Source organism: Onychostruthus taczanowskii, unplaced genomic scaffold (assembly GCF_017590055.1).
Source record: "Onychostruthus taczanowskii isolate IOZ18803 unplaced genomic scaffold, ASM1759005v1 scaffold3, whole genome shotgun sequence".
Taxonomy (NCBI): domain Eukaryota; kingdom Metazoa; phylum Chordata; class Aves; order Passeriformes; family Passeridae; genus Onychostruthus; species Onychostruthus taczanowskii.
In genome coordinates, this window is record NW_024500349.1 from 10,440,173 (window position 1) to 10,452,362 (window position 12,190).

General features: G+C 38.1%; 1 protein-coding gene across 4 annotated transcripts in view; it reads left to right on the top strand.

Annotated features, from left to right (window-relative positions):
- Positions 1–7,379, top strand: part of WAC (WW domain containing adaptor with coiled-coil) — a 57,335-nt gene extending 49,956 nt beyond the window's left edge. For 3 of the 4 annotated variants that reach the window (XM_041408886.1, XM_041408884.1, XM_041408887.1), the window contains 3 exons: positions 701–887; positions 3,928–4,055; positions 6,382–7,379. In XM_041408886.1, the coding sequence (XP_041264820.1) occupies positions 701–887; positions 3,928–4,055; positions 6,382–6,451 (385 nt within the window). In that variant the 3' untranslated portion in view covers positions 6,452–7,379. The remainder of the gene's footprint in view (positions 1–700; positions 888–3,927; positions 4,056–6,381) is intronic. The other variant, XM_041408885.1, reaches the window with a different exon arrangement.
- Positions 7,380–12,190: the final 4,811 nt, after the last annotated feature.

Consider the following 12,190-nt stretch of genomic DNA (forward strand, 5'->3'; position numbering starts at 1 on the left):
TAGTTTTGCACTTAAAAAATTATTTACTATTTCTCAGTACGGGCAGCGCCAAAGAACATTTTAACTGTGAGGTACCATCACTGTTATGCTGAGTGTGTTTCAGTAAAGCAGTCAGGTTTGCTGGCTACAAACACACTGCTCCTGTGGTACTTCTGTTCTCCTGAGTGCATTCAGTAAAGATGTACAGTGTCACAAAACCATGTAGATTGTGTTGTGACATGAGTAGTAAACTCCTCAAATCCCATATGACTGTATTTTGAGATCAGGACATCAGACATTGTTCTTAATGATTCTGGCACACCTCTTTTGAATAAACCTGTTTGCCTCCCATCTGATACATCATTACTGAAAATCTTAGGTTTTCAGCTGTTCTAAGGAAGAACATACATATATTTTCTATCCAACACCATTTAGACACAGCTTACATCTCTTGAACAGCTCCCACAGTTAAAAACCAGACAAACACAGAACCTTACCAAACAACAAAATCCTCCTGTTACATTGTAGCACTCATTTCCAATTAAAGTTAGGGGTTTGTAGAAAGGTGGCACATGTTTGGTCTACCAGAAGTATTTACTTGTGGTTTGAACACTTTATGTATTTTTGTGCCTGGAAGCAATGAAATTTTCATTGTTCATTTCCCTATAGAGTCAGATATGTTTTTAAACACTCACTTGCTTTTTTAAATTCTTTCTTCTAGTAGTCAAAGAAGTCCATCACCAGGTCCAAATCATACCTCTAGCAGTAGTGCATCAAACTCAACACCTGCACCACAGAACACATCTGTACGACCCACATGTTCATTAACACCTACGCTAGCAGCACACTTCAATGAAAACCTTATAAAGCACGTTCAAGGCTGGCCTGCAGATCACGCAGAAAAGCAGGTGAGTGCTCCTTTGCTTTGTTACCTGTCAGAGTGCATAATATGTAGCTTAAAATTTGGCTTTCTTACTCATGTTGTTTTTTCTAGGAATTAAAAGTATTAAAACCCTTATTCTTGTCCTCAGCCAGAAGAGAGGAGAGAGAGATTAGGCCAGACCTGCAGGTTTTACATGTGTTTGCCTTCCAGTGCTTGGGTATTTTCAGTCTCACTTGGTGTGTCAATGCTTTTGAAACTCCCTCAGATGAATAGCTATCCTCATAACTATTTTCATACTGCTAAAGTTCTGTTGAAATTTATGCAGAACATAGAGTTCAAGACTTTTTCATAATGATATTTTGGTTATGTGGAAAACATTATAAAGTAGGTACAGAATTAGACTATTTGAGAATTTTCCATTATTTTAGTTACTGACATGTTAGTTCTACAAAGTGAAAAAGAAACTACCTTGTTTGTAAATTATTGTAGAATACTCAGACTGAATTTGGGCTATTTTTACATAATGGGAAATCCATTCAAACTGTCATCCATATATTATAGCTAATTACATGAAACCTGTTCTGTTGTAGTAATACAAGGAAACTGGATGCATGTCAGCTGCTTGGAATGTATTACTCAAAGGAACCATATTGGTTATTGAATCTAGTTATTTCCACAGGCAGCCATATCTGGTGCAGTCTGTTTGGGGTAATAATCTTACCTAGCCCAGTTTAATTTGGTCTTCTGAAGAGTTGTTGCATGCTGGCACAATTCTACGCTGGAGACTTTCGGATAGTAACTTGTGAGATGACTCTCACAAGCACAGTCTAAACTGAGACCCTGTTAGGATTCCTGCTTCTGTTCCCTGATTTGATAAAGTTGGTTTTAAGACATTACCAACCTGTACTGAGTCAAACATTGAGGCATTGCTGCAGAGTGTCTTGGAAATAGTGTAGCACAGGCACTTACCTGTGGCCATGGTCTGTAGTTTTGAAAGTATTATTTTCACGGTGTACTGAATTCACAAGTATCTTAATATAGAAAGCAGATTTATGCAGTGCATAGGCTTTGGGGTCTTTTTCCCTTGCTGGTAATAAAGAGATCAAAAAAACTCAGCTAGTGCTAGCAGTGATTACTCAGTTGGATACTTCTCCCTTTGTGCTGTATTGCCCTGCCTGCTATTTCAGATGATTTCACATGGTGGTCTTGTTTATAAACCAGTTTTGAATAGTAGCACTTGAGGCACTTAAGTGAGATATTTGATATAAAAGTGAATGAAAGTATAGGTGCAGTACATAGTAAGAAGATAAGATAGATCAAAGTGGAGAGACTAAAAATCCAGTGCCTTGGTTTCTTCGGATCATTGCCAGATATATAGTGTAATTTGAACTTAAGGCAAAAGAGTACATGCTGGAGTAAACTGAAAAATAAATAAATAAATTAGAAGAGTCAGGACAGGTATGTGCTAAAGCAGTTGGACTTGAAATGTGCTGTGCAGTAGTTAATAGCTAAAACATTCTTGAATTATAGCAATTAGCTCACAGAACTCATAAAAAGCACTTAACATGGGACACTGAAAAAAATTCAGTAACTGGAGTTGTGCAGAGAAGACATGGGCAGTTATATTCTACTGGAGACCAGGTTACTCCTGGATGTTAATAAACTCCAGAAACAAAAACTTTTAATGTAGGAATTAGAACACAAAATGCTGCTTTGAACTGGAGAAATGCCAAAAGTTGATGGAGACCTGTGCTAAGTAACATTCTTTTTGGGAAGGAAAATTAAGTGTACAAGTACCTAAGCAGATGTGGATGAATCCCAGTAGGCAGCTAAGCACCACACAGCCACTTGCTCACTCTGCTCCAGTTGGATAGGGGAAACAATTAGGCAAAAGTGAGAAAAGTTGAGTTGAGGTAAAAGCAGGTCAAAGAGTAAAAGAGGGTGGGGGAAAGTGATGCAGAAGCAGTCACTACCAGCCAGCCAGTGCAGTGCCAGTCCGAGCCATGGCAACCCTGGAACATTGCCCCCCCAGTTTTACTGCTGAGCATGGCACATGTATGGTATGGAATATCCCTGAGGTCAGTTTGGGTCAGCTGTCTCAGTTTTGTTCCCTCCCTGCCTGTTGTCCACCCACAATGGATTTGCTGGGTGGAGAGCAGGTCAGAGAGAAAGGGAGAAACCCCGATGCTGTGTTGTCAGCACTGGCTTGGTCACAGTTTCAAAACATGGCACCACATGGCACCATTCTCTTCTCTATGAAGAGGATTAATTCCATCCCAGCCAGACCCAGTGTAGCAGAGGGTAACATTGCTAAACAGTAATGTTGTAGGGAAGGCTGTATTTTGAAACAATTTTTCCATGTGCCACTTGAAAGAAGTCCTGTTCCCTATTGCAGTGTAATGCACGGGGCCTCAGATAATTATGCTGGTATCCTTGGTGCTGTTGAGGAGCTCCCTGGAGTCATATGCAGTACAGTGATGACACTGCAAGAAATGCACAAATTGGGAATTGGATAGGTCATGCTCTTTAAATTTACACTCCTGCTTATCTCCAGCTGACAAAGTGGGAATGTTCAAGTAATGGAGTTGGTCTGTTAGAGAACACCTGAAAAGGGTTGCAAAGCTTTTTTTTTGTCAGGTAGAAGTTAGCTAGAAAGAAGATGGCATTCACTTATTTTTGTCAGTAAGGATTAATGGGAAATTTAAGTCTGCTGTTGGAATAATGGTTGGAGACTTTGAACTACTTGAAAAAATTATTTCAGAAACTCCAAGCCCTGTCACGTATTATGTTTCAAGATGGTTGGCTAAACATTTAGGATCCAAAAAGTCTAAACTAGCCCTGCCTTAGCATAGGCATAGGTTAGACAGTTTCTGGGCAGCAGTGTTGTTTATTTGTGATTCAGAATGGGCTTTTGTAGAGAACTTAATGTGCTTCTGATTTAATACTGCCTTTTGAAATTAGAGTGCGTTGCTGTTTCAAGAGACACTGATCCAGCAATTCTTTGGCTGCTGCCAGTTGTTTCCAATGCATGATTCAAAATCCTAACCTTTGTTTAACCACTGCAGGCATCAAGATTACGTGAGGAAGCCCATAACATGGGAAGTGTGCATATGTCAGAAATTTGTACTGAATTAAAGAATTTAAGGTCTTTAGTTCGAGTATGTGAAATTCAAGCAACTTTGCGTGAGCAAAGGTAAGTGTGTGCTCTGTGCTTATCTTCAGTTTTTAGGGTGTTACTAGGACTTCCATTCTTGCATTATTTTGCATGAGTTCTGTTTACTGATGACTGTAAGTACACCAGTACTTGCCATGTTTGCAAGCTGTCTTCCATGTGTACATTCTGCCTGTTTCTCTCCACTAAACAGAAGCAGATAGGCAATTTCTGTATCTGCTTTTACTTGGATAGAAAAGAAGTATCTTGCAGAAACCTTAGTGCATTACAAAGAACTGATGAGCTCACAGTATTTCAGCATGCTTCTAGAGTATCAGTCCATACATAATGCATAGATGCACGTCTGCACATTTTATCCTGATCTGAAACACTACAGTTGATATGAGAAATTCAATAGATCTAAAGCCAGAGCGAGTTTGAACAGGTGTAATTTACATCACAAGTGAAGGAGAAATTAATGTTTGCTTATAGCAAAGTAGATTTGGCTTCTGAAGTCAGTGATAGCAGGTGTCCTGTGTATCATTTCAGTGATACACAGCCAGGCTTTTGAATACTTTTGTGCAAGATTGGAAACTGTAATCATAAAATACATGCTCAGAATATTCACCAGTAGTCATGATTTTGTATCTGCTTCCATACTCAGTTTCCTCTTTCAATGATGTTATCCCAACTATTAAGTCACACTACAGTTTGAATACAGTGCTTCTGACCTACTATTTGAAGCCACCTTAATTGTGTTGCATGCTGTTAAAATAGCTGCATTTATTCTAGAAGCTCTTGAATTTTGGGAGATAGCAAAACAATCCTTTAGAAGCAGGCTATAGTATATTTGTAAACCTTTCCTGATAAAGAATTGAAGATACCCATTCTTTCTGAAGCTTTATTTCATAACTTCACTACATGAATTATGATTTCTGTAGTATATTTAGTGAATGGCTTGGTTTCTTACAGTTTTAATTTCCTAAGGTGTCATTTGTCTCTGCACATTTGATCTGAAGTAATGTGTCAAATGTCACTGTTCAGCTCATTAAATAGCACCTTCTTTCTTGTACACTTTGTATCCTTAAGCTGTCAATGGATAATTATTATTATGACTTTGAGCCTATAGTAACTTGTATCTTTTATTTTTGCTGCAATCCCAAAGATGTGGAATACAAGGCATAAGTAACCAAGTTGATGGGGGAGGCTTTCGCAAAGGATGGGATTATCATAATCAATACATTTAAGTGATGTTACTATTTCTGTACTTCTGCACAGAAGAGTGCTACTTAAATTTCTTCCAAGAAGGAACTTCATCTCTAGATAAAACACATACATTGTTTGAATCTTAACTGACAGCATGTGAAAAGGCACTTTTCATTGACTGATATATTTTATATGCCCATGCCTTGAAGCTAAATATTATCTTTTCGGTGTCTCTATATTAATACATTATTTTCCACCTACTTTTCAGTAGAAAATTAATTTTTAATGAACTGGGCACATATTTGTAAAGTGTTCCACAAAAGTGCTGAATTGTTCCTTTTTCTGCATTTGTTAAAGTTACTTCAGCTTTCATAGAATATTTCTATAAAACCTAAATTCTCCCTGAGTATTTTCTTATTTCACTGACATGTTAGCATTTCACTTCAGCATCATGAAAAGTGGTTTCAAAATGTTAATTGAAAATTCTGGGAGAGAGTCCTGTGAACCAGATGTTTGTTAGTCACGGTAATTGTTTTATGTCAGTTCAGAAGAAGAGAAAAAAGGTATAAGAAGTTGTGAGCAATACAATTTGTTTTGAAGCAAGGTGTATTTTTTACTTTTTATCTTGCATGCCTTTTAATGATGCCTCAAATATTTTTGAGATTGGAGCTTACCATAAGTAGAGACTACTGTTAGCCACAGAGGCAGATATTTTTAAAAAGCAAGTGAGAAGAAGACTCCATTTTTTTTTTAAAAAAAAGAGCACTTTAGATTTTTTTACAATCTGGAAAACTGCATGACAAAGGCATAATGTTGTTCTCCCGATTATTCAGTTACTTGGCTTACTTGCCAGTGTCCTGCTTTTTCTGGAAGTTACATTCAAGTGAAAAGCAGACCTAAACACAACTGTGTATCAGTCATAATAGAAATACAGCAACTTAGTTTTTTTAACTAAAGTGTCAAACATACCAAGCCTTTGTGCATCTGCACATCGTTGTAGATTATTGAATAGATTGGGAATTAACTTGATATCTGAATTTTTTAATGGGGCTAAGGAAATTGGTATATTTCACTGAAATTGTAAAAGTACTTGTGTTGATGCTTATTTAATACATCTGTATAGTGGAACAGTTTATACTAATTAATTTCTTTTCTCTTGCAGGATACTATTTTTGAGGCAACAAATTAAAGAACTTGAAAAGCTAAAGAATCAGAATTCCTTCATGGTGTGAAAAATTGTAAACAATTGCACATGGTTTTGAGTACAGGAACTATTAAACTGATGCCCAGTCTTAACACTTTTGAGCTGCATTTGAGTAGACTTTGGACCGTTGAGCTGGGCAGAAAAAAAAGTTGACATGGGGAAGGGGACAGGAGGGAGTCAAATTCAGGGGAAAGATACAAGAATGATTTGTAAAACCCTTGAAATGTAGATTTCTTGTAGATGTATTCTTCACGTTGTAAATATATTTTGTAGAGTGAAGCCATGGGAAGCCATGTGTATCAGAGCTTAGACATCCAAAACTAATCAATGCTGAGGTGGCTAAATACCTAGCCTCTTACATGTAAACCTGTCTGCAAAATTAGCTTTCTTTTTTTTTTCTTTTTTTTTTGAAATTTTTCATTTCCTAAAATTCAATGCAAGCGCCAGGCGATTTGTGTCTAAGGCTGCAACAGTTTGGGCAATGTACAAAATACCACGAAACAACTGTTTCCACACTTGCACCGAGTCGAGAGCAGTGCTTCTCCATTTCTGTTTTACAGAGAAATGTTTTTCATCTTCTGTGTTCCATTTCCCCGTGAAATCCTAAATCTGATTTTATCAGCTTTTTAATGCTTCTAATTTTCTCTTTTCTTAAGGCACTGTTGCTATGGCACTTTTTCTATAATCTTTTCATTCCTGTGTACAGTAGCTTAAAATTGCAGTGATTGAGCATAACCCACTTGTTTGTATAAATTATTGAAACGTATTTCCATTTGCACCCTGTAAGAATGGACTTAGAGTACTGCTGGGCATGTGTGCTGAAAGTACATTACTTGCTCAAATATAAGGAAATAGCCCAATGAACATGTTAACATGGTTGTGGGAGGGGAAAGAGGAAAAAAAAAAAGCTAGTCAGATGTGAATTGTATCTGTTGTAATAAACATGTTAAAGCAAAGAAACACTGGTTTTCATTTCCTTTGGTCAACACATTAAAATTTGGTCTTTTTGGGGATTCTTTATTAGAACTGTTCTTGTTGAACATTTTTGTACTTAAATAATTCCTCAAGGAAGGTTTTGTTTAAAACTTGTAAACAAGAAAATATGTATAAAATATTTAAGGAAATATAAAATTCAACAAGGATGATTTAAGACACCTCCCCAACAGTTGTCATATGTTAACTCCTGGTTTACCTGTCTTGATATTATGACATTTCATTTCGAAGGATGTTTGTGTTGTAGCTAACTGTTTAAGTCTGGTGCTGACTGCTGTTCTTAACCATCACAAGACGCTGAATTTGTGTAATTGGAGCAACTCACCATTTGAAAATGGTGGAAAAGCTCAGCTTTGTATATTGTTTCCTAAAGTATATTAAAAATAAAAAAGAAACTATTGCTACTACAAAATAAACGTGACTTTTTCTTTGCTTAAAAATGACAGAAATCGTGATGGCAGTTCTAGTTTAATACTTGTAGAGGTGTATATGTCACGGCAGTCTGTTAAGTAGGAAAGATAATAGGAGATGGATTAAAAAAAAAGAACTTAATGATACAAATGTTGACATGTGAACATGTGATATTTTGTGTTTTGTTCCTAAAAAATAATTTCAGCACCAGAAATGGTACTCAATTTTTGTGTTGAGTGAGCTTGGACTGATTTTTAAAATCAGGTTTTTAAAATCAGTAGAAGCTAAATGCTCTGATTTAACAAAACATTGCAAATGGAGCATGTTGAAATACCTAACTAACAACAACAATGGGAAGTTGGGACAGATGAACTTGTAATTTTTACTCACTTTTTAACCCAGTATGTTCTGTTGTGTTTCATATCATGCAGATGTTTGATTTTTCTCAGAAGATGGGAGTAATCTTGAATGAATTAATTGGAGCATACATTGTTTCTGCATTTCTAGAGACCCAAGATGGAGTGGCAAAATTCTTCCTGAGACTTTCATATTTGCTTTGCATCCTATTTTTGGAAGTTGCCCAAGTGTAGGGAGATAGCATGTGAAGTGCATGGGAGTGTGCAAGGGATCTCTCACCAGTAGCTGTCCTTAGTTTAGGTATTTTGCTGTTTTGTTACTTGGTGAGACAAAGGTGGTTTCTATCTTAACAGATGTGCTGGGTCTATTTTCCATGAGCTTATTTTGTTTCCTTTTGCTTGTTATACTGCCCTCTATAACATCCTATATCAATGAGCCTCAGAAGTTAATTTTATTTTTAGAAAAGTATTTTGGATTATTTTTTTTAATTTCTATTTTGAATTAATTTTCTTATGTTTAACTACTGCCTGTTGATCTTGCAGTTTTGCAGAAGAGTGTCCTTTCCAGCCTAAAAAATGCTAGTCTGTTTATCACTTGAAAACTTTCATAAAGTACGAGTGGTCACAGATAATTTGGGAGTCACAAGGATTAATGTGCCACTTTAACCCCCTCAAACCACCTGCATAAATACCCATCACACAGAGACTTGCTCTTTCTTCAGGTGATGCCCTCCCTAACTGCAGTAAAGGTGGCTGCTTTGTCACCATCTAGTGACATGTCCTCACCTTGTTGGGTTCTGTATTTGCTCCCCATGCAATAGCTTTCCTCCCCATCCCCCATACCCTTCCAACACCTGGAGCTGCTGTCAGCTGAGGAGGGACAGCCTGACAGACTTGTCTAGTACTAGACAAGTTAGGGAAGGGAATTGCAGGCACTGCTTTAAAGTCAGCATTAATTGAAGAGTGTAGGTCAGGTTAAGGTCCTTCAAAATGGCTTCAGTAAGATGCAAATACAGTCCTGGCCTTACTGTGTGATCTGGAGACCCTCTTTGGCTTCTGTAGTGTGCCAAAGCCAGCGTTCTGTAAACTCCTTGGGGAAAAAAACATGGATTTTTCTCCTCCCTATCAAATCTTCTATATGAAGCTGGACAAAAATGAGCAGGTGTGCTGAGACCTATTACTAGATTACCAGTTTTTCATTAATTATCCATCCTGAAGCTGATGCTATCCCTCACATTGGTTAATTAAATGGGTTTTACTGAATTGCTCTGCACCTGTAAGTCAAATCAAGTGAAATTCCCCTGAATCAAACCTTGTATTTTTCCTAGGCAGGTGTTCAGAAGGTGTTTATTGGAGCTGTGGGATGTGTTTTCTGTATTAATTACTTCATAGAGATGGTCATGGAAAAGTGATAACAAACTGGGGCAAGAACTGTTGTTGCATACGTTGCTTTTGATTTTCTTATGCATTTGCTAAGCACCTGTTTAGCATAATAGAAAAACAGCCTTCAGAATAACTGAGGAGATGGTCTGAGCTGGTACATCATACTGCAGGCAGTGCCATTGGGCTAGTAATTTGTCACATGTTGTGGCATGCTCAAGGACTACAGCAGGAGCAGCTTAATATGATTATAAAATGACATGACTGATCAAGGAATTCGTGTTTCTACTTCATTGTTGAGGGACTCTAATTCTTCTGCAGGTGAATGTATTCTTTTCACTGACCCTGATCTGAAGGTGCTGTGGTCAACTGCTCAATTTGCATCAACTTTCCCTGCCTACACTGATCTTCTGTAGCAATGCAAATTTCTTTTCAGACTTGTTTCATTAATTGCATCTCTTTTGGCAGGAGCATCTTATCTTTTGGTGGATGCTGGTGCTGTCTTTACTGTTGCAATTAAAAATATGTTCAGAAAGAGTGTATAATTGAGGCCAGGAAGAATTTTTAAAATATCCATTCTTTTTTGGAGCAGCCTCATTGCAGGACTATCCCCAAAGATACATGAGAAAATACTGGGTAGTTGTGCCACGCCTCCTAAGTCAGTGGGTCAAAGAAGGCCATGTCTTACCGTCACCCTTTCATTCCAGTGTCATCTTGCCTGTGGTGACAACCTGAGGACTTAGCAAAGCAGAGTCCTTTGTTGCTGTGAGTTTGGCTGCCATGGGCAGTACTGTATGTTCTGCTGCAAGGAAAAGATTGATGTACCCTGAGCATCACTGCCATGGTGCCTCAGGGACTCGTGAGCCCGCTGTGTGTGAGGGGCAATCACTTCACCTCTGTATCAACACACAGCTGTTCTATATATAGTTAAATATCAAGTCCATTCTTGGAATTAGCTGGATGTTTCTGTGAATATGTCATGCTGATCCTGGAATATTTTGTCCTGACCAAATCAATCTCATTTACATGATTACAAGATTAGAAACAAGATTATAATGAGGCAAATCTGAATGTTTTTAAAAAAATGCCTCGACTTTTGGAAGTTTGCAGCAGAGAAATGTTCTGAGCTAAAGTGCTATCACAGTGACATCAGCACTACTCTTCTGCCCATCATTGCTGATTAATGATATGTGGAGGTTTCTTTTGTTTTGGTTTTCTTTTTTGTTTTATATTATTTCTTAAGAATTGGAGCTTTTGATATGGGAGGAATATGTTTTGTTGCCTAGCAAAACGAAAAAAATCCCTTTTTTTGACAGTTGTTTTCCTGTAGTCAGTCAAGCAAAAGCTTTCATTTGCAATTGAGATCCATATCAGACGTTGACTTCTGCAAAAAAATATTTTCAGCATTGTTAGTTTTGGATTCCAGTTACGCATCACTCTTTTTAGATATCTGTTAAGTTTATTTTCTGTCTCTGGTCTACAGCAGATGCTCGAAAATACTGTCTTTCATAGCTGTAGGCATCAGCTTTATCCTCCTAACCTCAATAGATGCCTGTGTTGCTGCTGCTATACTAACCCATCTGGAACTGTTTCCTAGATGCTCCTTGATACAGACTTCTGTATTTTCCAACTATGGCTTTTTTGTTTGGGGAACCTCTCTGAGGGAAAGGACTGATGTAGACTCTCTACCACTCAGGGCTCCAGGTAGCTGAGAATCTGAAAGTCACAAAGCACTTTTCTCCTCCCTAATAAAGGCACTAACCCACCTGAACTAGGACTTTCTAGAGAATGAGCTGTCAGGTTCTGTCTCCCATGGGAGCTAGGAACATCCTGGGAAGGATGTTGCATCCTGGATGGTCCTCCCTGGAGCTGATGGGCTGTGTGCAGCTGTACTACACAGCTTCACTTACCAGAGTTAGCACAGCAGGCTTGCAAACACAGCTTGAGTGACCTGATCTTTCCAGCAGTTACTCAGTATGTGTGACAGTATTTTGTCACCGTCTGTTAGTCACACGTGCCAGAGAGCATTTGCAAAGGGATGCTACCTACTCCTGCATGCAGCACCATGCTCAAAGACTAATCCCTGTGCTCCAGTTTGAAATCTCAGAATCTGGCTGTGTAAAAGTGTGTTAATACAGTGATGCTCAGAATGTTAATTCAACCTCATCTTCCTTTTCACTGTCTGTTACAAAAAAAAAACACTCATGGAAAATACTGTCATAGTCCTCTGTATCAGCAGCTAGAATTTCTAGAATTTAAGTGCAAGTCACAAACTGATTCTCCTCATTCTCCCAAATCTGAAGTTGGTCCATGGAGATCAGTTAGTGTGTTGCCTTAGAGTTCTGAACAGCCTGGACAGTTCCGTTGCCTGGCCAGACAGATTTGCTGACAAGGTCTTACATACTTCTCTGGGCAAAATTCTGTGTTTGCATCTTTTTTCAGTGTATTGCCTGGCCAGGCAGATTTGCTGACAAGGTCTTACTTCTCTGGGCAAAATTCTGTGTTTGCATCTTTTTTCAGTGTAATTGGGATGCTGTGAGAATTTGACTGGGGTTCCTGTTCTGCTGGATGCATCCTCATTAGTAGCAGAAAACTTACCCTGGGAAGAGTTATTTGGTAAAATGACC